The 25,945-nt window shown below is 38.5% G+C and overlaps 1 protein-coding gene and 1 long non-coding RNA gene across 3 annotated transcripts; one reads left to right on the top strand and one right to left on the bottom strand.

Moving 5' to 3' along the window:
- Nucleotides 1-1,269: 1,269 nt before the first annotated feature.
- LOC125140738 lies at nucleotides 1,270-10,607 on the top strand. Its single transcript, XR_007139963.1, has 3 exons — nucleotides 1,270-1,532; nucleotides 7,944-8,122; nucleotides 8,842-10,607. It is a non-coding gene; the product is annotated as an uncharacterized LOC125140738 (long non-coding RNA).
- An 8,819-nt stretch (nucleotides 10,608-19,426) lies between these two features.
- Nucleotides 19,427-25,522, bottom strand: fam174c (family with sequence similarity 174 member C). 2 transcript variants are annotated; one of them, XM_027170030.2, is made up of 4 exons: nucleotides 25,104-25,521; nucleotides 23,500-23,628; nucleotides 22,301-22,336; nucleotides 19,427-21,430 (listed from the first exon to the last, which is right to left on the bottom strand). In XM_027170030.2, the coding sequence occupies exons 1-3, from the start codon at nucleotides 25,394-25,396 to the stop codon at nucleotides 22,333-22,335; spliced, it is 426 nt and encodes a 141-aa protein (XP_027025831.1). In that variant the 5' UTR covers nucleotides 25,397-25,521; the 3' UTR covers nucleotides 19,427-21,430; nucleotides 22,301-22,332. The 2 variants fall into 2 exon arrangements, with proteins under 2 accessions (XP_027025831.1, XP_027025828.1); XM_027170027.2 differs by lacking the exon at nucleotides 22,301-22,336 and having other exon boundaries at nucleotides 25,104-25,522.
- Between the last annotated feature and the right edge of the window lie 423 nt (nucleotides 25,523-25,945).

Genomic DNA, 25,945 nt, shown 5'->3' with positions numbered 1-25,945 from the left:
TTCTGTTCTGTGTCACATCTGAATCACAGTCTGCTTTTTATTCTTAGCTTTTTAGCTTAATTTTTACCTCAGGTCACATGATAATTAAGCTTTATTTCCCAACCATCGCACACTACAGCTTTGCTGGATGATGGCGAACTCTACAGAAAGGGGGAACATGCTGACAGAAAAAAGGATTTAAAACCCACAAATACAAGTAGCATGTTTATTGAGGTTACTAAGAAGCAGAAGCAAGTCAAGTTCATGGAAAATATGAACAGGAAGAGGTTGTAAATTGTATGTCACGGAGATCAGAAACATCTGAATGGACACGATGCACCTGTGTAAACAGAGATGCAGCCGGCATGCTAAAAATGTTAGCCATAACCCATTTCCTTGTTTGCAGAGATGTCAGAGATAAACAACCATTTGTACGACTCACTCATAAAAACAGCTCAGTTTGCTGTGTGGGGAAAAAAACAGTTTTTCAGGGTTTTCATGATGTGTGGTAAGATGGGAGTGCAAGACAGAACTAAACAAGAGTGTTTTCAATCTGATCTACATGATGAAGGCTTTGGTTTGGGAAAAGATACATTAATAAATTGTTGAAAGAAACGAAGAAGGAGTGAAAGAAACCTTATTTATTATAAATAGGCTTAATTAAAGCTGAGGGTTTAGTGAAAGGATAAGAATACCACACTGAATGCAAGAGAGTCCAATCTCTCTCTCTCTCTCTCTCTCTCTCTCTCTCTCTCTCTCTGTGTGTGTGTGTGTGTGTGTGTGTGTGTGTGTGTGTGTGTGTGTGTGTGTGTGTGTGTGTGTGTGTGTGTGTAATTAATGGGCCTGTACAAATACCTAATTAGGTGACAAATGTTCTAAAGACCTGAGCTGCAATGAGATTTTGAGCGATCGCTTCAAGTCTCTCTGCTGCAGATAATGTCATTGTGAGGCTCATCATTGCTTCACTCGTCTCATGAGGCTGCACTAAATGAACTTCGCAAGTGGCCAATTCGGGTCAGTTTCCTCTCAGCATGATAACACTAATGTCTCTCAGCTTTTCTTTTGACATCTAACATCATGCATGAGCGATGAAGAGTCCTGTCATCTCCGTTATCCTGCACATTACAGGCGATCTGTTGGGATAAATAGTGTCCAGATACATAACTAATCATTCCAAAGCTATTTCTCTGACAGGATAGATGGAGGGTTTTTCTGTCTGCCTCCTCTTGCTCTCTCTCTCTCTCTCTCTCTCTCTCTCCGACAGACAGGAAGTAGTTGAAGCATGGCACGTACTTAGTTTCAACAAGCCAGTCTTCCTTAAGGATGTCTGCTCAGTACACAGCTCTCACTCTCTCCACTGACAGCTGGTTTGGGAAAGAAGGGAGAAAGATTGATAGATAGTGGTGACGGATGAAGCCCAGAGGAGGACTGAAAGACTTAGCAAGAGGCATCCGTAAACGAATACTCAGGCCAAAATTCAATCAGCAGGCCTAAAGCAAGACTTTTCAACTATGATGTCAGGTTCATAGGTGGAGTTTCCGTTCACAATGAAGGTAACATTCTATATTTTCCCCTCTTCTTTCTTTTTTTTTGTCCTTTTTTAGTTTTAAAGTTAGCTAGATGTTGTGCAAGAAACCTTAAAAACAGGAGGAAGTCTTCTCGTCGGACTAGCTGTCGCAATCCAAAAAACAGGAATAGAATTCGCTCCTACGGATTGCACAAGTCCATGGCACAACAACACCCCGACCACATCACTCAGGCTCACACACACACACACACACACACACATCCCGAGGATGGGATTAAACCCCCACCACATCTGAAACCATAAACGACACCCATGGTGCATTTTATGATGGCTTCATGTGTGGACCACAAGGCTGATGGTGATTTTATTGTTTAGCAGTAAAAAAAAATCTTCCTGTGTGGAATGTGAGAAAATGGCTGCCCTCTTGAGTTAAATAGGTTTTACGGATAAAAATTCCAAATGAAAAAAATATCAGTTGAGTTGATGGGTTTGATGCCTCCTGATATGAAACAAAGCTCCCCGAAAAGTGATTATTTTCCTATAACAGTGCACCTTTTTTTTTATTTAATTTATACCACAAGAAATTGTCAATGATAAATAAAAAATAATAACACTTCATAAAATATTCAATTTTTTTCTCTTTCTATTGAAACTTAGACGCTAAAAAAAAAAGAGCGCTCAGACATAACCATCTCTACCAGTACACAGGCATTCCAGTCCACCAGCAGAATGGAAATAGGACATTTACACTGAGTATAAAGAAATGAATTATTTTATTGTCACAAGCCTGATATAAAATGAGTCAGGACCGTTGGCTTTCAGTGTGAGACATTTGTTTTTCCCTCTGTTTCCCTCTGAGAACCTTACACAGAATTTTAGTGTTTGAAGATGGGGTTATTTACTCACTATTTACATTTTTTTTTGTGTGTGTGTGTGTGTGTGTGAGAAAAAAAACTTTGATTTGCTAGTATTTTCTATGAATATGTTGCTTCTAGTAGGCTATAAAAAAACAGTGATTCTTTATATGAAGCTCACATGAAAGACACTCGGGGCTTTAAGAATGTCTAGTTTTTAGTCATTCTTAAAGCCCCGAGTGTCTTACATGTGAGCTTCATATACTGTAAAGAATCACTGTGGTTTAGGACATGACAAAAAAATTCAATGGTGAACATGAACGCAACAAAACAAACTCAGAAGTCCAAAAAAAAACCCTTCACTATAGCAATATCTATACATATTTAAAAGATATAACAACATTTTTACCAGCTTTAGATTGGTGATCAGATTGGTGATGTTTTCACAGTAATGTGGTAGAAATTCTTTTCCTTTACTATGTCTATCATCGGAATGTGCAGTACTCAAAACACTTGCGCTAATCATGCAGGAAATTTATTTAGCCATGTGAGAACAGCATCCACAGAGATCAGCCAACGGTTTGTTTTACAGTGCAGGACGTCTGCTGTAAGTTGCTGTTTATGGTTTTACTACACTCTCTCGGTATTAACAGTAATCCATATCTCCCTGAATTCTCCAGTGTTAACACAACACTCGCAAAAAAACATGCATCTCAAATAGATCGTTTGATCCCCTGCTGTTACCTTATAGAAAACCATCTGAAAAACAAGCTTATTAATTCAGCAGTACAAAAACACAGTGAATGCAGTAGTAGTATTATAGAGAATTTAATGCTAGGCAAGTTTAATAGAATGACAACACGTGCTCACTCTTTATGACAGTCATTGATTCTGAACCGAAGGCACGGTATACTGAAGCTCATCCAACCATTCATCTAAACTCTGTAGCACTTATCCTACACAGGGTCACAGGAAACCTGGAGCCTAACCCAAAGGACTCGATTTGGGGACCTGACTTCGCAGGGGACACCCTAAACACACACCAGGGACAATTTAGAGATGCCATTCAGCCTACAACGCATATTTTTGGACTGAGGGAGGAAAGTGGTGAACCTTATTAAAAGCCCTGAAGCACAGGGAGAACTCCTGTACACTGTAAATCATCTAAACAAATGATGCAAATCATTATATTCACATCAAAATAGAACCAATATTGTAAATCCTGACCGTAAGGATTTTTACTGAGCTTTCCTTAACTAACATTATTTACAGAGTTCATTACCTTAACCTACAGCATTGTTGAGTTCTCAAATCCGATTGGTGAGATGGTGTGGATTCATTTTCTATCAATGAAATGCAATGCAATGTTACTAATAGTTTACATTGTTAGCACACAATGTAAACAAAAAAGTCTTGACTGTTTAATTCATTCGCTGCAAGGTTAAATAATCCCACCTGCACTTACTAATGATTAATTTCTGAAATCCGATTGGTCAAAATTTTCTACAGCAGCAGCTTGTGCACTCACGCTTAGACTTTATTGTTTCTATAGCAACGGCTGATTAACATGGACTTATATTTTAGACATTACACGTACAAGGAATTAAAAAGTGTAAAGTGTGTAATTAATTGTTGATATGTTAAAGTGCTCAGAAAAAATGAACTAAACTGCTTCATGGATGTTTCACAATATTAAATGTAACTATACGTATAATTAGTATAAGAGGAAGAAGAGGAATAAAACACCATGCTGTGGGAAGTTTAATATATTGTTTTGAATATGTGACTATAGCAGGGGTTTCTTATACAAGATGTATTAGAAATTTTCCTGATGTACTGAATCAGAAAAGGTAGATACTCTATATATCAAGAGTCTGACAGGTTGACGATTTGTCCCTGGCAAACATGATAACAGAATATATCTGTATATAAATAAATACAGTCTACAGTGGTTGTAGTTTATGAGCATTTTGAAATGTTGGTGCTTCTGACCACAGCGGTGCCGTTTTGGCGGTCCCCCATCATCTCCGTGGGAAGAATGACAGCAAAGTTAAAGGAAGTGGTGATAGTTTTGTCAGGAGGAGCTTCACTCACACCAACAGACTCAGTTTGCGAAGGGTCGATAGTTCCCAAGTGTGGGAAGACAGTGCGCCTTGTGAAGGGAATATCGACAAACTCCTCTGTTTTAATACAGGGCCATATGGAGAAGCAGCAGGGTCCAGCTGTCTTGATAAACACCCTGTCTGTATACAAATCAATTTCTGGCCTGCGCCCAATCGTGAGGGTCACTGAAGCGTAAAGACAACCTACACAGAAGCATAGTGACATCTGTAATGCTTCCATTGAAGGACGTATAATAAAACAGCACCAATAGCTTCCATGAATAAGTCAGCGTCTGCAGGTGCAACCTCCTTGCGTGGATCTCCGGCGAGTGGGAACGCGTAGCTTTTTTAGAATGTGATAGCTTTTTCCGTAGGAGATCTAGGATGAGCATGTGATCTTGGCATGCATCTACAAAACTGCTGCTTGAGTGTTAGAAAGGAGGGAGGGAATGCTGTCAGCGCAGCACTGGGCCAGATAGAATTGCCTCAGTCTGGTGCCACCGTCTCACACTGTGGCACATGGAAATGTGCACTTAAATGGGTTTTTAAAGCGCTGCCCATCACTTCCTTCTTCACGCTACCCCACTGGTGCACCTGTGGCCAATTGTGCTCTCTAAGAGTGTGTGAGAGAAGGGAAAGTTTACAACAAATGTATATAAATCTACTATACGTATATAATTTAGACCATTTCAAACAAAAAAAAGACGACTGTCATGTGAAGTTTTCTTTCCAACTGATTTATAATTCTTTAAAGACTTTGCTGCTGGACTGGCAAGCATTCAATATCACTAGTCACTTTATCTTGTCCTGGGTCATGGTGAATCTGTCCTGGGAACATTGGGCTCAATCCAGATGGGACACCTGTTCATTTCAGGCCACCAAGCACACACACACACACACACACACACACACACACACACACACACACACACACACACACACACACATCCCAGGGGAAATCCACACAGACACATGGAGAACATGTGAAACAGACAGTATCCACAGTTCAGGATTGCACCAGAGCCTCGAGAAGCATGAAGCAAGCAGCACTACCTGTTACACCACCATGCACCAGCTTCAATTACGCCAACTAAAATGTATTACGTCAAGTCAACGCGTGGGCTCTGTATGAATTTGTGTCAGAATCAGAACAGCGACTTAGTAGGGGCTTGTTCACCTGATCATTAGCTTCTCTGACTCCTCGGGTCCGATCTTATCAGTCATGCATCTCTTGCAGAGGGACTTCCGAGTTGCTGTCCAATTACACACAACATCTCGGTGTCAGTCCCCTGACGCTACTGTCAGTGGACACACACGGCACTTGATACGCACAATTAACGAGCTACGCTTCGAATGTCATGCTAAGGTCCTCATCAGTGTGGGGAAAGATGACGACGGCGTGCACATCAACATGTGACCCAACTGCAGTGGCGCTGGAAACATGGGGGAATAATCTATTAACGGCACCGACAGGAAATCGAAAGGGATGAGAGGAGAGATGATAGCTTGAACTGTGAGCAGGAAAGCATGAAGGAAAAATGAAGGCCTTCTCTCTCTCTCTCTCTCTCTCTCTCTCTCTCTCTCTCTCTCTCTCTCTCTCTCTCTCCGTCTCTGTCTCAATCTTCTCTCCTGCTCACTTGAGGATGCTGCGTGCACAGGCATTAAACGGCATCAGGAGATAAGAAAGAAATGTCTACATTAGGAAAAGCCTGCGTATAAACCCATACACATAATAAAGATGTACATGCACAAACACACACACACACACACACACACACACATAAAAAGGCTGCTCACCAGGTGAGCCCAACACTCAGCACTCGGATTCACTGACACTGAGCATCGCAGCGCGTGTCTCGAATGAGGATCAACGGGATGCCAGGCTGTATCAAAATAATATGTTGTGTTAGAGAGGGTACATACATCAGAACAGAGAGGCAGTAGGAGCCTTTCAGCCCTTTTCCTGCAGAGTGACTGTGTCCCACAAGGAGATCACTGTTCTACCTTTGACCCCAGCAGATAAATACTGGGATTAAATATCTTTTATGTGTGCTGTCATCCAATTAAATTCTACACAGGGAAGGATTACTGATGCTTACCAACATGCCACAGGGGCCCTGTCTGTTAGGGAGAATCTCAGTGAGCATACATTTTAAGTGAATGATTAGATGATTAATCACTGCTAAACCACACAGAAAGTGACAGAATATGAAATAAATTGGTTGATGGAAATGATCAGTGGGGTCTAAATTTGTCATCAGTGAAAGGTCAGTTACACTGAAAAAAAAAAACGGCTTGTCGAGTTTAATGATACAAATGCGTACATGAATCAAACACGAGCTCATACCTGAGATGAAACTCGTGTTAAACAAAAATGCGGAAACATTACCCCAGTGTTATTCTATTACACAAATTATACCTCCATCATTGCCGACATTGAGAGATAGAATTTAATTGGTTTATGTTAATACTATGTATGTTGATCACGCTCCATCTACATCATTCAATCTATTGATTTAAATTTAGTACAAGCGATGAAATCTTGTTTGTGTGTGAAACATAAAAGTATTTTAATTTAAACTGCGGGTTATTATATTTTGTTAAACCCGACTCACCACATATTCCTCTTTTCGTGCAGGCACTGACTGTTGTTTTTTGTTTTACCTGAAACTAAATAGCATAAATCGATTATAAAAAGCGAATAACCGAAAATCTACACTAATTCTGTTGATGTAAAGAAAATCAAAGAAGGAAAGAGAAGCCAGAGGACATTATTTCTCTCTAACGAATCAGATAAAAACAAACAAAAACTAAAAATGAAAACTGGGCCAAAGATGACTCAGTGTGCTGTAAGGTTTGTGAGGTGAAACACGAGACAGAAAACAGTAGCCTAAAGAATAATGATTTCTCAAACACTGGATGTGAAAGTGACGTGACATACAGCTAAGTACGGTGACCCATACTCAGAATTTGTTCTCTGCATTCGACCCATCCAAAGTGCACACACACAGCAGTGAACACACACCTGGAGCAGTGGGCAGCCATTTATGCTGCGGCACCCGGGGAGCAGTTGGGGGGTTCAGTGCCTTGCTCAAGAGCACCTCAGTCGTGGCCAGCCCGAGACTCGAACCCACAACCTTAGGATTACAAGTCAGACTCTCTAACCATTAGGCCACGATTTGTCGTGCTTCATAAGGATTTGACCTTTTTCCAGGTTGGAGGCGGAAAAAGGAAGGGTGGGCCAGCGTGGGGCTGGACCTTTGTTACATGTCCCTACTTTCTGTTTTATCGTATATGAAGACTTTTTTATATTTAGTATACACAGAGTGTTTAGTATTTGTACTACAAGCAAATGTCTGTTCAAGTGTACCTGATATTTGTCTGCAATTATACAATATACTGTAGGATTCTAGTATTTTCAGAACATTTTAATTCACTCACTCACTCACTACCGCTTTATCCGAACTACTCGGGTCACAGGGAGCCCAGGCATATGATAGATGCCCTATCCCAGGCATCATGGCAGGATACACCCTGGACAGAGCGCCAACCCTACCATGCATGTCTTTGGACTGGGGGAGGAAACCGGAGTACCCGGAGGAAACCTGCAAACTCCACACACACAAGGCGGAGGCGGGAATCGAACCCCGACCCTGGAGGTATGAGGCGAACGTGCTACCCACTAAGCCACCGTGCCCCCCTCGTAAAATACTTAAGAGTTAAATGTGTGATCTTGCTGACAGGTTAACTACTTAGCATGAGATGAAGTGAATTTCTTAGAAAAGTGCCCAGTGGGTGCCATTACTTTTGTATATACAATTTTGCAAGTGCTTAGTTTCTAGTGCCCTAAATGCATTCTCTGATGATTCTGTATTGATTGCACCTGACCAGTCAATGGCCTTCACAGTTTTCATCATGGTATGGGTATGGGTACTTAGTGTAGATATGGGTCGCTTATTTCCACTGAAAATACCATAGAGTCTCAGTAACTAGAAATCCCACATACACCCGTTTATTTTAATAGCCGTTGAATGTTTTCTTCTCCCCAGAGATGATCTTTGGCTCTAACCTCAGAAAGATCTTATCGTTTTTTTTTTTTGTTTCATGCATCAACTTTTCCATTCCCACCTCACTGTCCACCGAGAATCAGCAAGACCCATCCCTGTCCTTCCTGGTATAAGAGACTAATCTAAATAACCGTATTGATACATGATCTTTATCAGAGCTCCGGTTTATCAGAGCTCCGGGTTCTCCGGTTTGATTTTGTGTGTGTGTGTGTGTGTGTGTGTGTGTGTGTGTGTGTGTGTGTGTGTGTGTGTGTGTGTGTGTGTGTGTGTGTGTGTGTGTGTGTGTGTGTGTGTGTGATCATGTCCTGTAGGTTGGCACCCTGTCCAGTGTGACCCTCGTCTTGTGCCTCGAGTCCCCTGGGATCAACTGTGAGCCTGTGTAGGATAACTAAAATGGATGGATAGATAGATAGATAGATAGATAGATAGATAGATAGATAGATAGATAGATAGATAGATAGATAGATAGATAGATAGATAGATAGATAGATAGATAGATAGATAGATTAGCTAGTTAGTTTCATTATTTTCATTGTACAATCTTTATAAACCTTATAAAGCAGCACTTTAATGGAAACACATTAAATACATTTTTATTTTAGTTTTTTCTAAAAATCTTTTAGGGTCTACTGTATATTTATAACCTATTCCTAGCTCTAATTGACAGGATTTAACAGCAATTTCCAAAACTGTTCCAACATGAAAAAATATTGACTGGTGAGTTGGTATTGTTTTCATTTTATTTGTACTATCAATTTTTCATCCTGTTCACCTGTTGTCCCTTTCGCCTCGGATATGATTACCATTTTCACTATGATTAGAGATTAGAGTTAAAACCCTGGTGTTTCAGACGTGAGCCAGACTTTCTTCTTTGAATGTCTGCACTTAAAGTAGTGCTTTAATAATCCGAAAGTGTGGCATGTGTTTCAGACTCAATGTGTGGTCTTCTCCACAGGGTACACCATAAGAAATCCCACACTGAACCGAACCTTGGAAACCCTCTAAAGACTCTCCAATCCAATCACCAACTCTGCCACCTAAAAAAAACCTTTCCAGTGTGTTTAACTTCAAATGAGAACAAAAAGTTTTAAGTCCTATTTCAGACTCTGAATAAAAGCCATTGAGGGACTCGGCAAATAAGAGCGAATGGACTTTTTTTTACTGTTTGATGTCACAGTGGAAAGACAAAAACTGTCACATTTCCCTCTCTGTTCCCTCTAGAACGCAAATGGCTTTTTCATGAGGCTAATAGGAAAGTACGTGTTATTATGTCCTGCCCCTTGACACCCTGATTATGAAACGGCACAATGTGAAGAACGGCAGGGGTGCGAGCCCAGGAAGAAATGAGCAGCAGAGGAGCACGGCCGATTCGTTTAGAACAGAATGCCGTCTTCAATTCATTACTCACACGCAGCAATATTCACCTCATTAAACTAAAATAAAGCGAGAGAATACGCCATTTTGCTGCCACTCTTTGCCTCATCACGGATGCCTTGGGGTAAGCTCAACAGCCTGTTTTCCTGCAGCATCCCTCCTCTCTCATGCTTCATCAGTCTGGAGGAAATTAAATTGCAGTCACTCGATTTCTGACCTCCTTTTCAACACTGTTATCTGCTTTATACTTTATATGTACTTTAAAAAAGGCAGAAGAGAAAGGTGAGTTACATGGACAGAGATTAAGAAGTGTAATGAGATAGAAAGGGGTTTTTTTCTTTCCTAAATTGAATCTTTCAGGGCCAGGTCGAGTTGTTCATAGAAAAAAAGGTAAAATTGTAAAAAAGTAAGCTTTCAATATAAAAATGACTCAATTTGTTCCCATTTATTTAATTTGCATCATGATTTTGCAATGGATTTGTCACCGCAGCCTGAAGAAATACACGCGTGTCTGCTTTAATGACTTTTTTTTCGAAAGCTATTATTATTTATGAGAAAATAAATAGAATTCATGTACGCGAGCCTAATCAGACGTATCTATATTGGGCTGCTTATTTCTTTTTGATTGCAAATCATTCGATCACACCGGAATCTTCACTTCTTCTTTCTCTATTTTTTTTTTTTGATTCCTTATTTTTTAATTCATGTAGGCTTGAAACAAATGCATAAAACTCACAGCGTTATGGTACTGATGGACTACTAGCCAGGATGGGATAGTAAAAAAGAGACCCTTTATATGATCTGACTGCAAATAAATGAATGCAAAACCCTGAAGGGGTTAAAAAGGTCCAGCAAGTGAACAAACAGTGAGTTCAGCCCTTTTTCATCAGGGTCAAATGTACAAAGTTAGCACAGGCCAGGACTAATTCATAATCAAATGGTGAGGAGAAAGAGAAAGGTCACGAGCTCCCGCCTTTTCTAGTCTGCAGTCCGACCTCCACTCCAGAGGAGGCTGCATGTTCCCAAACACAGACTAGAAGCTTTTGTCCACAAGAGACGCATGCTTAAAAAAATGAGGGCGTCAAAGGGGCTCTGAAAAAAAGAAATCTTTAATCACCTTCTTGAAAAGGTCTATTGAGCAGGGTTGCGTCCCCTCTCTTCTCTGAACTGTCCGTCAGCCTTACAAGGGGGAAGTTTGTGAGCTGTGACAGGCGGGACGGAAGGGCCCAGATGGGAAAAGTAGAAAGGGGAGGGAAGGCTAGTGAGGGATTAGGCAAAAAACGGGAGGGGGAAAAAAAAGGTGGGTGCAAAAAAAAATTCCGTCCAAAAATGACTTGGGTGGAATGCTTGCCGCTTGACTGCTGTGTGTGACCGAGCTGGCATCCAGACGCTTTCCCACAATCCAGCTTTGTTCAGCCGTGTGTGCAAAGAGGCAGAGCGCTGAGGAGAGCGAGAGAAGACGAGTAGAGAATGGAGGAAGGATGAGCGACAGATAGAAGAATTGGACGAGCGGTTATCTTCTGTTCTCCAAAGTCCCAATCTCTCCATCTCATTTCCATAAGATTTACTACCACAAAAAAAAAAAAAAAAAAAACGCCTCAGTTGCTTTTTATTATCTTCTTTCCCCCTCCCCTTATTTAACTCTAAAGCACAGGAGTGTGTGTACTCTTTGATCCAGTCAACCTTCCTAGTGGTAAAGCCTCTCGTATCTATCCTCGACCCCTGATGTGAAACAGTGCATAATAATAGAACGCCCCAGCGCTGGACTAAATCAGGTTTCATAGACTGGGATACATCACATGTTGTATAAGATCTCACATAGTCGATGCATTCTGTTAAAGATTTGCATTTTTCTCTGAAAAAAAAAAAAAACAAGCCTGGAAGTGGTAAGAAATCTGCATCTGACTCACACAATCGCCAGCAAGAATAATCTGTATAGTCTCTTGAGTGGGAATGGAAATGAGTATGAACACATTATTCACTATGAACACATAGAAATAGAAAGGAAACGTTTGGGCTTTTTTTGAGTGTTTTTTTTTTGTTGTTGTTTTTTGTGTTTTTTTAGAAAGCTTGACAGAAAGGTTTACAGAAAATCTGGGTTTATCTAGAGCTGACATTGTGTTGTTTTGTGCAGGATACAAAAAAAATGCATAGACAAGAAGTTTTTGCTTTAAAATGAACATTCTGTACGTATGTTGATTCATCCATCCTTAGTAGCTGCCTGGTCAAGGTCACCATAGTTTAGTATTTTTGTAACTAGCTACTAGTTGGTTTAGATTTTGTAAAATTGAACCTACAACAATAATAACACAGTGTTACAAAAAGTAATACAGTATTGCATTGTTACTTGAATAAGTACACATCAGTACACATTTATATTAATAGGAGTGAACACGATTAAATCTGCTCTATAAGAAAGTGTATGAATTAAAGGTGCATCATTTTCAAAACATCATTGTCTCCTGTCTGTAAAGGAGCATAGCCCTGTCCCTGAGACACACGTCCTAGTACTGCAGAGGGATTTGAATAGAAATGATGATGATGATGATGATGATGATGATGATGATGATGATGATGATGATGATGATGCAAATCGGGTTAAGATGAACTGATTGGTGTTTATTATTAGTGTGTTTTTCTACCTTCAGGAAGGAGAATCCTTATAAATGATGAAAGCAATCCAGCACCATCTATCCAGTGATGTTTGTGTACGCAGCTGTACTACATAAAGCAAATGATATAACATTTAAACATGAAGTAGAAATGCTGCGAGTTTCATTTAAATCCCTCTGAATATTCTTATATTTATATTCATACAGGAACTAACAATGATAGATAGATAGATAGATAGATAGATAGATAGATAGATAGATAGATAGATAGATAGATAGATAGATAGATAGATAGATAGATAGATAGATAGATAGATAGATAGATAGATAGATAGATAGCAGGTATTATGTGCATAAAATAAATAGGAATCTGTGCCAGTTGTCTAGACATATACGATATTTTTTATATATATATATATTGAGTAAATGTGTGCATTATGTATATTGTACTGTATGTTCAACAGTAAGCAAGACATATACAGTGTATGTACAGATAATATACATAAACTATGAAAATATGTAAACTAGGTTAAAGAATGAATGTACACTTATGTACAATTACAGTCGGTAGAAAAAGATGTAATAGAACGTAGATGGAGGAGCAGTACTGCAATGTGATTACAGATAGTTATGTATTAGTGAGACATCAGGGTCCTTGTAGTGTAGCACAGAGTTTAGTAGGTTTATGGCTGTGGGGGGAAAAATTATGTACTGACACGTACTTAAGGTGCTTGTTATTCACACATGAATTCATCAGATCCGTCGTAGTTAAGCTTAGCGTTTCATTAGTTTCTGATTAGTTCGTGTCTCATCATTAGTTCATACTGAAGTAAGTAATAATTCAGATATTAGTGCAGGATTATTCATGTGCTGTTACTGTCAAGTGTAAATTCACATTTCTGGTTATCCACTGACTCTGGGGTCATAAAAATGAATTAAAAAAAGAAAAGAAAGATTGTAAGGAAGAAAAATGAACAAATCACCCCAAAGTACAGAGCAGTTTGAGATCTTAGTCTATGAATCTGAGTTTCTGTTCATTTAGCTGCCAGTTTGTTTGTGAAATTCCTGATTTGGAAGTTTTACATTTGAGAAAGCTTTTTTGTTTGTACATTTTAGCAATCTGACATCTGGAAAAACGTACAGAAAAGCTCGGATGCTGATGGGACAAGCCTTAGTCGACTTCAACTGGCTCGCAGTTGTTTATCAGGGCATTTGTGATTATGCATGTGTGAATGAGAGAGCAAGACCGGGAGAGTTTCAGGCTTCCTCTGCCGCTTGGTAGATCTATTGGCCTCGTCTCTTTTGTTCTGTTACTTCCTTTGAGGCCGCAGTCTTCTCCTCGCAGCCTTTGTGTCCTGGATGAAAAGGGCGCAGTTTATTATGTCCCCCTGTGGCACTCCGTCAAGCAGTGGCAGCCCCGGCAAGCCAACACGCAGCAAGGTCAGGAGGAAAGTTCGCCTATGACTTTGAAAGCGAGACAGAGAAAGGCGGAAAGAGGGAGAGAGAAAAGCAGAGAAGCAGGGCCTTAAGGAGAAGAAGAGACAGAAGTGAACTTTATTTTATTTCTTTTTTTTATTTTCAAAAATCTTTAGTATTCAGACATCATACTAAATTTTTGCAAGCCTGCCTTTTGTGGTTAGTCATCCATTTTCATGACATAATTTCAAAACTGAATTTTATGAAATGAAAATTACTTTTTTTAATGATTTTATTTTTTGTGATTTTTTTTTTTTTTAGAATCTGAATCCTGAAAATATTTCCAGTCGTTTTCGAAACAATGTAAGTGGTGTCAATTTTTTTTTTTTCCAAAGCAAGCCTTTTATTTTTTATTTTTCCTCTGGACCTTCTCCCTTAACTATTTACACAGGGACGTCTACAGTGGACACATAACGTGAGCGGAGTTTAAATAGTGAGTAATCGTTATGTTATGAAGGAGGATTCATTATGGAAGGAGACTCTCCAGTGTCAGCACTTTAGATCGGTCAGTGTTAAAGCAGAGCAGCCTTTTGCAGTTTTTCAGGAACATGACAAACGTATTTATTTTAATTTCAGAAACATTTAAATTATCTGGAAAAAATTTATTCATTTTTCAAAGAAAATAATCGAAAATAATAAATAATTAAATTGTATTCATTAAAAATATCGGTCGGTACGGACACGACTGCTTAAATGCTGCTATAATGTATATAATAAGCGATAACACAAACTTAGTGTGTTTTACAAACATTCTGTATTCTAATATACACTAATAAAATACTATAAAATAATACATACTATATACTAATAAAACATGGCATAATTTTTTAAACACAAGGGCTTTCCGAATCCGAATTGAACAATTTCAATTAGTATAAACAAAATAAAATATTTTATCACTGAACGTCTGTTATAAGAGGACAAGCACACAGTTGGGTTTCTGTATGTAGAGTACAAACAATTCACAAAGAACCAGTAAAGGTTTTTATGATAGTAAGACACTGTACATAATTGCCACAATAAAATGATAACATATAAGTTTAGTGTTACATGAACCATTAAGCATTACTGTAAAGTGTGACGTCACAAATTAAATTAAATACTTAAAAGAGTTCATTAATAAAATCTTGTCAGAGCTGGTAAATCGCTGTGATGTAGGAGGAACAAAATATTTTGTGAGAAATCCATCATCGATGTGCCTTTGATTCATTTCCTGTAACAGCATGACACCAAGTACTCATTGGTTACTCATCGGGATGTGACGTGTGACGATTTTATCCTCTCTCACTTCTGATAAATATACATTTACATCAAATCTCAGCTATACACTCATGTTAAACTCACCAGGTTATACATTCTACCATATCTGATCATCTTTCCCGTGAACACGTACTGTACTTTTGCACTATAGCGATATACAGCAACGGTTGAACTAACGGTTGAAAGGTTGACCTGTATATTGGCATGATAATAGACATCTCTCCCACCACTTCAGGCATAATTTCACCAAATTATTGTCACTACTGTTACTTTGCCTCTCAGTTCTATAATGCTTATGATACATTTCCAGATTTCTGACTTCCCAAATGCAGGCCAAAGGAGCTCCACTCCAGGCTACAGATTTCATAACGCCATACGAAAGGGTTTAAAAGGGTTCCTTTTTTTTCTACGGTAAATAAAAAAGCATAAGGTTTACAAGGAGCAGCTGCTTTTCACATCTCTTCTCACATGAAGCTGCTGAATAGAGTCAGAGAAATGTAAGAATATGAGTCATGAACAACACTTGAGCTGTTATGAAAAGCAGGAAATGCACAGCGGGAGCACACCTCTGTACTGACTATGAGTGAATGAACGAAACAGTCTCTATCTTTCTCTCTCTGTCTCTGCATTTTATTTAGCTCTCTCATTTTGATGCAGTGTATTTTGGAATGGCGGACCGTGTGATGCCTAATTTAACACAAGAGGATGTCATCATTCGTGTCCACTGATGCTTAGACCACCGATGCTTAGACCGTCGTTGAGTTTTACTTACAGACATCTGAAGAGAGACTGTATTGGGTTTGCTCCTAATCTTGTTTTTACAGTGGAATTAGCAGTGATGGTTGGACATAATAGGAGCAGAAAAATATCCAGTACAGTAAATAAACTCACAACAGTAGGTAACAATGTAAACGAATAAGTATTTGTGTTCATTGGTTTTATTTTGTCTTCTGGTGCCATTCATACCATTCTGTAACTAAACAACTAAAAAAAGGAAAAGTGTTGATTAATGGAATATACTTACAACCTTTTCTTTTCCCCTTTCTTCTTTTTTGCAGTAATTTACAGACAATATATATCAAATATATTCGATTGTTACATAAGGCAGAAAGTTTAAAGCTTGAGGTTGAGGTGCGTTTACAGATCACATAAGATTATAAAATGCAGTTTAGGCTGGTGGATTAGACAGACACAGAGCGCCACCTGGTGGAAGCGTTATGTTTATAATACAAAGTATTTGTTTAATTTCCATTTATTAATTTGTGTGTGTGTGTGTGTGTGTGTGTGTGTGTGTGTGTGTGTGTGTGTGTGTGTGTGTGTGTGTGTGTGTGTGAGAGAGAGAGAGAGAGAGAGAGAGAGAGAGAGAGAGAGAGAGAGAGAGAGAGAGAGATTATGACTGGTGGTGTTTATTGTAAGTGTTTGTTGCCTTTTTGGACTCCTTTATCATTTGTAATGTTGCTCCCATATAAAACAGTTCAGCACAAGCCCAGCCATTTTTAGGGTCATGATTGAGGACAATGTCCCGTCCAGAGACAAGCTGTTTCGTGTTGAGGTTTTTTTTAAACCGACCACCGAAAATACCCTCTCTAATGAATATGTTGTTTTTTTTAATTGGTTGTTACATTAAATCTTACCCAGATACAATAGTGCTATTTTTTGATTGACTGATGTGTCAGGCTCCACTAAGAACTCCAGGGGAGACGCGTTTGATTCCTGCCCAGTTCCATAGAGACAGCGGTGCGGACTGATACATTTTGGGCGCTGCGGCTTATTAAATATATGATAAATAGTCAAAATGTTTTTCTGCATGAGAAATACAATGTGTGGTGGGAGAGCGTGACAAAAGACATAAATGTGTGACTGTCACTCTCCATGCGTGACACTTGCGTGCCCTGTTTCATATACCAAACCATGTCTTTATGAAACTAGGAGGTATCGACTTCCTCTTTAGACATGTTATGACCTTAAAACTCCCTGTTAAATGATGTGAATTCCATCAACAGGTTTACTTTATTTACAAAAAAAAAAAGATTTTCAAGCATAATATTAGTCCCCATAAAATCCCGTTATGGAACTGTAGATGAAGCATTATATAGGAACAAGTTTTACACTAACATGATAGGATGATGGAGAAGGAAGGAATACGGTCTGTAATACAGCAACCATTATGTCTTAAGATCATTATTTTGTTTTTCCTAGGTAAAGGAGCAAATCTGGAGGGTTTATGGGCATAGAGTGTTTGGTGAAATGTAAGAGCAAGTCTCTGAGGTTTGCTGACTGTGGGGTGGTTGGATGCTTAAGGAAGCTCTCATGTCTGCATCACTCTCTTTTAGTACTGCTTACATTTACAGCATATGGCAGGCCCACTTATCCAAAGTGACACTCATCTCATTTTATACTGTACAACTAAGCAATTGACAGTTAAGGGCCATGCTCAGGGGCCCAGCAGTGGGAGCTTGGTGACCTGAGATTTGAACAACCTTCCGATTGGCAGGCCACCACCTTAACCACTAGGCTACCACATACCCATGCTGCCTGCACTTTGCACATAATGTATATTGTCTTTAACCATCACATGAGCAAAATAACAACGTCGAGAGAGAGAGAGAGAGAGAGAGAGAGAGAGAGAGAGAGATAAGAGAGAGAAGAGAGAGAGAGAGAGAGAGAGAAAGTGAGCACTAGCGAGCGAGAGATAGAGAGAGAGAGAGAGAGCGTATAGAGATAGAGTATCTATCTCTCTCTATCTATCTATCTCTCTCTCTCTCTCTCTCTCTCTCTCTCTCTCTCTCTCTCTCTCTCTCTCTCTCTCTCTCTCTCTCTCTCTCTCTCTCTCTCTCTCTCTCTCTCCATCAATCCTGATGCGCGACCTCTAGTTGGAGCTGGAGTATCATCGCCTGGTCTGCACTCTGCTGGGGATAAATCTGCATGGACAGCCCATGACTCATGGGATTACTGTGGATGGAGCCATCTGGAGACTGTCACGCCATTTTTGAGCTAATAGTCACATCAGTCAGCTTAGCGCTCAGATCATCAGCAATCATTTGAAGACTTGGAAGAGACTTGGAATTAGAAGAAGAAGAAGAAGAAGAAGAAGAAGAAGAAGAAGAAGAAGAAGAAGAAGAAAAATTAAAAGAGGAAGGAGGAGGCAGAAGAGTAGGAGAAGGTGAAGGGAAGCCTTTTAATAATGGGCACCATAAAGGGTGCAATGTGCAAAGCCTTGGGAAAAGTTTGTCACCAATCTATCTACTTGTGTGTCACATCAGTGATCCTGACCCTGATGACCTTCTCCTGCACAGAGATCTCATCACTTAAAAAATGATTCGCTGCTGCTGAAGATGACCCCCACATGACCAACCAAAAGATACATAAACGTACTGTGGATGGTGTTACTTATAAAGCATGGAGATGGCTTTAGGTCTGCAGTTGATAAGACCAGTTTTGCTCTCAAGTCTCCATCAGTGCACAGCTGATAACTTCAAGAAGATCCAAGACTTCATGTTAGAACTAGAATGAATGTCCTGGTTATATACAGTAATTGCACCTTCTGACCGTATAGTAAACGGTTATAGAAGGGAAATGATTGATAAGCACACCGTGTGGTGTCACCCAGATAAGCATGAGTTTCTGTTGGAATCCGGTTCCTCTCAAGGTTTCTTCTCCCTCATATCATCTCAGGGAGTTTTCCATCACCATCACCACCTCTGGCTTGCGCATTATAAATATACCGAATTTATATATTTCTGTAAGTCTGCCATAGTGAAAAGTGCTATACTATTGAATTTTATATTCTGAATCAAGTTGAAATGAATTTTGGAAGGAAGGAAACCAGAGACCCCAGAGGAAACCCAGAAGAATAAACACCATAAATGGTAACAGAATATTAAGAAAGACTTGGAGCACTTGGACTTACTGTAGTATTTGTACTTCTCAGAAAAACAGCTATAATTCCACGTTCGGTAATAAACGACTAGTGTGTATATTAACTACATTTCTCTACTTACAATGTTACATTATAAAAGTGCCATCAAGTTATCAGTACAATTTATTTATATATTTCACATGACAGATGTTCACTGAAATGTCAGAATTCTAAACAGGATGTACAAATATTTTGTGTGTTTACAGGCATTTGGTTTCTAAGGCATGGACCTTGAAATAACGCACCAACACACACTTAGGTAAAGGTTCTTTATTTAAAAAAAGAAAAAAAAAATCCAGAAAATGCTGTTAATCATCAAGCATTTCAGTAAGAGGAACAGCCCCATAATACATCACAGCACAGGATCCATTTAAATGAATTATACTGTACAAATGACCACAATCAGAGCACTGTGTGTCTGTGTGTGTGTGTGAGAGAGAGTGAGAGACAGACAGACAGACAGACAGTCAGAGAGAGAGAACAGGAATAATACCACCCAGATAAACAGACACAGAGACAGACAGAGAGAGAAGGAAAAACACCACCCAGATAAGAGATAGACACACAGGGAGAGCGAGAGACAGACAGAGAGAGCAAGAGAGAAAGACAGACAGAGAGAAAGAGAGGGAAACACAAGGTGAGTTGTATTTAATCATGATTACTGAAGAGAGAGTGTGTGTGTGAGCGTGTGTGTGTGTGTGTGTGTGTGTGAGTGAGTGAGTGTATATAAAGTGCACACATCACTATGAATGATATCTGACCAATAAACTCCTAATGTGGCTTTATAAGCTTTAATAACAAAATATTGACAAAAACATTTCACGCAATCAATATTCCGTTGACTTCTAGAACTTTTTAAAGGTAATTTTAGAAATATATTATATTATGTATGAATTTTTTTTTTTTGGACAAATTTAAAGCTTTCAAAATACAGGAATGCAGAAACCACGTGGAAGTCACAGATCGCTTCGAATTACAGTCTGTCCGAATAGAAAACACTTAAAGGCACAGAATCTGAACGTTAAACACCAAATATTGACCGTCCAACGTCCATCCACACAAAAAACCCCCAGAAGGGTCGAATGAATCGATCTTACCTTCCACTCAAGACCGAGAGATACAGCAACCTTCACCGAACAGCGGAAAGATGGAAATGCATTCATAATCAAAGTCAAAGATTTAAAAGAAAGAAAGAAAGAAAAACAAAAAGATAAACCAATGTTCATTGTACAGGAATGAAGAAACCGGAGATGAGCAACGTGCAGTGTAATGGAAATGATGAGGACATAAACAGAAGCCGAAGCCACCCGTAGTGCATGGAAAAGCAAATGAAAAATAATAATAAAAATAAAAATAATAATTCTTTTGTCTTCGAATGATCAGCATGCGTTCATCTTTTCTGCCAGCGAAGAACGACCGATAAAGAATTTAAAGTTTTAACTTCAATGCGAATATTTAAAATGTAAATAAACAAAACCAAACTTTTCTTTTTTTTTTTCCTTTTTTTTCCATTTAGTGTGACTTTAAATTTAGCAATAAAAAAAATAGATAAACAACTGAAGATGGAAATGAAAAGCTTTTTCTATTTTTTTTTAATTTTTTTTATGGATAATATTCAAAAATTCCTCAGTAGTGAAAGTAGTAACAACAGCCACCCCAACCCCTTTTGCCCCGAGTGCAGGAAAGTATTGTCATTTTCAACTGGAGGGAAAAAATCTATTTAAAAAAAAATAATAATAATACACCTTCAGCAGCATTTGTATCTTCTAAAGGCTCAGGACTTTGTTTTATAGGAGTCCTAATACCAGAGAGCAAAGCTGGCCGTGTCGCAGAGCCGCACGCTGTTGTGTTTGTTAACCGTTATCCACACACACACTTCTGCACTACTGAGATGATACAGAAAAGCGGTGTAATAAGAATATTGTATCAGTATTTGCAGTTATATTACACCATACACTCCAGAGTGCTGTAATACGGTTGTGTTGCACTGACAGTAAAACAGTAGCATGTCTAAACATTAAAAAAAATGAAAATGAAAGCAAAATCGTTGAAATTAAAAATGATGGGGGAAAAAAAAAAAAAAAAGAGCGTCACACCTCCAGGAATTGATCTGGTACAGAACACATTGCACAGTTTCACAGCAGCGGAGGCTTGTGGTAAGCAGTTTTAATATAAAATATGACCAAACGCTTCAAACACACCACAGCCCGAGGTCCAGATGCCCTTTTTGGTCATTTTTTGGTCCGTTCCACTTTATTGCTGTTGAGAAAAAACACAGGAAAGTTTAGTGATGGCTGCTGACATCCATCCATCCATCCATCCATCCATCCAATCAATAAATACATTAACCCGTCCTTCCTGCCAGATATCCATCCATCCAATGAATTAATCCATCAGTACATCCATTCATCAATCCATCCATCCATCCATCTAATCAATAAATCCATTCATCTACCCATTCATTCAAACAAAACATCTACCCATTGTTCTAATCAATTACACATTCAATCAATAACCCATCCATCCATCCATCAGGTTGTGTAATGCATTACATCTCAAAGTCTCAGTGATGGCATAATAAGAACAATCTTATTACACAGACACACAAACAGACTTTCTCTGATAGCTGTGCTGAAGTTCGACGCCTATGAATGGAAGAAGGCTTTGACTGAATGTGATGATTTCATGGCCAAAATCTGCACAAAATCTGCGGCCATTTTGAACAACTCCAAGTTCCCCTGACTACTGTAGCGTTTGCTTGATGTTGCATTCATTTCTGTGCTCGCTAACTCCAAATACTGAAGGGAAAGGTATGTGACATGCATCTTCTCAATCAGCGCTGATACAGACATGTCGGTGACATGGCACACCACTTTCTGTAAACCTGTGTATATATTAAGCTCGGTTTTGGTCCTGTTGCGTTCGGTTCCCTTGAGAATTTCCTTAACAGCAGATAATCTGATGGAGTGGAGTCCAAAAAGGAAACCATATAACTGATGTTTAATCTTCGCATGTCGGCTTTGCTGGCTCGTTTATTCCAGCTGCACAATGCTAACTTTCGATAACACGATTCTTTCATCCTCTAGCAGCAACATGAGAAATTGATATTCAAAATCAGGGGTTCGTTACCTTCATCGTCTTTTCCTCTTGGCCCTCAGGACTCATCTAATAAACATACAATAAAATGAATGTTAGTTAAGGAAATGAACTAAGGCTAAGGAGCTTAAAAGAGAACTTTTTTTATACACAGGTTTGTTTTATCAGCCTTGGACTTTAGGAAAGACCCCTCAACACTACTCCCCCTCACAATATCCAACAGCCATCCAATATCCAGTCTTCTGTGGTGGCCTTCAAGTTTCTGAGCACTACCATTTCCCAAGACCTGAAATGGGAGTGCAACATAAACTCCATCATCAAAAAGGCCCAGCAGAGGATGTACTTTCTACACCAACTAAGGAAGTACGGTCTGCCACAGGAGCTGTTGATGCTGTTCTACACTGCAGTCATTGAGTCTGTCCTGTGCACATCCATCACCATCTGGTTTGGTGCAGCAACAAAACAGGACAGGAACAGACTGCAACGCACAGTTAAAACAGCAGAAAAAAATTATTGGCACCCCCCTGCCCACTCTCCAGGACTTGTACGACACAAGAACCAGAAACAGGGCAGGAAAAATCACCAATGACCCTTCGCACCCTGGACACAATCTCTTTCAGCTCCTCTCTTCTGGCAGCGCTACAGAACTTTGCCTGGGGAAAGAAACTGTTCCTGTGTCTGGCATTTTTGTAAGCAATCACCCTGATTAACAACTCACCATAATTAATTATATTCCCTGCTTCATATCTATAATTACTGCAATATCAGGACTGTCAGTCATCACATCATCTGTATATATTACACACACTACTGCTGCTGTATACTGTACAAAAGCATAATATTGCACAATATTGCTATTTGCACTCCAACACTGTATGTACATAACTGATCAGTCCTATTCTATATTCATATTTAATACTCATTCTGTCTATATTGTATCTCATCATCTACATTGTCTTGTTTAGTTTGTATAGTATAGTGTTATTTATGTCTGTACTTTTGAGAGTCACAAACAGCTGGAACCAAATTCCTTGTGTGTGACAACACGCTTGGCCAACAAACCTGATTCTGGTTCTGGTGATTTTTTTCATTAATGTAACTAACAGTTTCGAGGCTTCCTCCAGATTGCCCCACGACATGTCCACATACCTGACCTGAGACTCATCATCAGAACCACACTGAAAATAAATGTTTCATTCAACCATAACACACGCACCCACACAAACACACACCTTCTCAGTGATTTGGCTTCATACACAGTGTTGTCATCTTCATCACTTTCCAGCTGTGCCATCTCCACCGTGTCATCATAGTTTGCCAGAAGTCCATATTTTTTTCGTGTTGTAGAAGATTTCTTCAGACTTAAACCACATGAATATAGCCATAAGTTAAGCATGTCAAGTATTTTTTTTTTAATATATAAATATTTTTGCTAATAAACACACACCTGGTCAGAAACACAGTAAAAATTAAATACATAAATAAATAAATACTTTTGACATTAGTGGAGATATTATTGAGTAACGTACACAAATGATATAAACATGGATAAACAGTTAAACTAATTCATTTGCAAGGGTTTTTTAAACAATATACACAACAACATGAAAACGCAGAAATAAACAGCACTGCTGGAGAGGGAAAGAGAAGAGAAGAGAAGAGAAGAGAAGAGAAGAGAAGAGAAGAGAAGAGAAGAGAAGTCTACAAAAGCTCTGGTTGTGTGATTTATTTAAAAAAAAAATAAACTTATTCTGCTAAAGCCAGATACATCACATTCGGTGCATTTGAGGTCATTTGCCATCGATGGGAAAAGGCTTTAACAAACGATGTTATATTTTTTATGAGGAAATTAAAATGGTGGAATGTCATATCTTAAAATTTAAATTTAAAATGCATATTTTAAATCTTTTTATTTTATTTGGAAAATTACATAACCATAAATGTAAGTGGTCTGAAAAGAAACCAAACATCCATTTTAAGCTGGAAATGAAAACGTATTTTGAAACTTGAAAAGGACCCACAAGCCGAAAAGCTTTCAAAACTATGGACTTTTACAAAGCTGTTAATTCCTCTTTTCGAAAATTAACTGTATTGCTCGATGTCCCTTCTTTTTATTTTCCTTTTTCTTTCGTTTTACGTTATGTTACTATTTTGTTCTCTGTTATTATTTGTTATTGCAACAATAAAATAAAAACAAATAAATAAATAAATAAAATAAAAACCTAAAATTATTTTCAATGGGGAACTTTAAAAAAACAAAAACTTAAAAACAAAATTTAAAATAGCAAAAAAATTGTTTATTTTTTGTTATCCATTCACTAGACACTAAAATATATATATTTATATATATATATATATATATATATATATATAGAGAGAGAGAGAGAGAGAGAGAGAGAGAGAGAGAGAGAGAGTGTTAAGTATATAGACACTCTGCATTAGAGTAGCAGTAACAAAGTGTGATAAATATTTGTAGGTTTTTGACGTATGTTACCTCATAAACACTTAAATATTCCCTCATTACACAATAACAATGTGCAATAACCTTACATTTAATTACCACCTCCTTCCTACTACATCCCTGCATCTCATCCCATTCTACCATCTCTAGCACGACTGTCCATGCAATATATTTATGTTTCAGTCCATGTTTTGTATGTGTATTTATTTGCCACTCATATCTTGTTGTTTAAAGCTCTTTCTGATTCCGATTCGGTTGTTACACTACGATATGAACGTATCGTGTTATTCCGTACAGAAGTAACGCTAAGTTTTAAACATACCGTGTCGTTATTACAGAACAGTTACGTAAAAGGCGTATCTACAGAAGACTTACCGGACTGCACGAACAAGGAAATAAAGCACTCCTATAATGGTGATGCCGATAAGCACGTACAAAGCCCTCTGAATCATAGAGCCGTCCAAATTCAGACTGTTTAAAGTATGATTTGCTGTGTTTTTAGTGATTGCAGGCTCCTGAGTAGTGACGTTAACTGTGATGTTTACATGTTCAACCGAATCTTTGCTAGAATCGAGACATTCAACCGAGCAAAAAGCCAGTAAACAATAAGCCAAGGACAAAGCTACGCCTACCATTGCGGCTCTCTTCTCACTAAAATGTACGTACATATCTATCTACGAGTAAAATCGACACTTTTGCGGTTTTTAATGTAGTCCGTTTAACAGCAACGACTCCAAATCCGGTTGTTATCAGTCTGTAACGCTGTCAGTCCACTTCCTGTTTCTAAATGATGACGGCATCACATTTGGTGCACCAGTCAATTCTGTCCGGACGGGAAATTATAATAATTTCAAAATCACCTATTCAAGTTTATTTATTTATTTATTTATTTATTTATTTATTTATTTATTTATGAAACCATGTATAAAAGTAAAAACACGAAAGCAATAATAACTATGCTACTAGTTAATAAGTATTTTTTATTTAACAAATTTCCTTTTTTATTTAAAATCTTTTTTTATTCTCCTGTCATGTTTGTATAGTATGCATTGCTATTTAAATAAATAAATAAATAAATAAATAAATAAATAAATAACATTGATCAATGTACGTTTTAAAAATCTGCTTTTTCTTAACACAAACCAGTTCAGACAGAGTATGTAGTAAACCACAGAGTGAAGCATGGTGGTGGCAGCATCTCGCCTTGAGACGGCTTC

This window comes from Tachysurus fulvidraco, chromosome 2 (assembly GCF_022655615.1).
Source record: "Tachysurus fulvidraco isolate hzauxx_2018 chromosome 2, HZAU_PFXX_2.0, whole genome shotgun sequence".
Classification (NCBI taxonomy): domain Eukaryota; kingdom Metazoa; phylum Chordata; class Actinopteri; order Siluriformes; family Bagridae; genus Tachysurus; species Tachysurus fulvidraco.
This window is presented reverse-complemented; position numbering and strand designations above follow the sequence as displayed.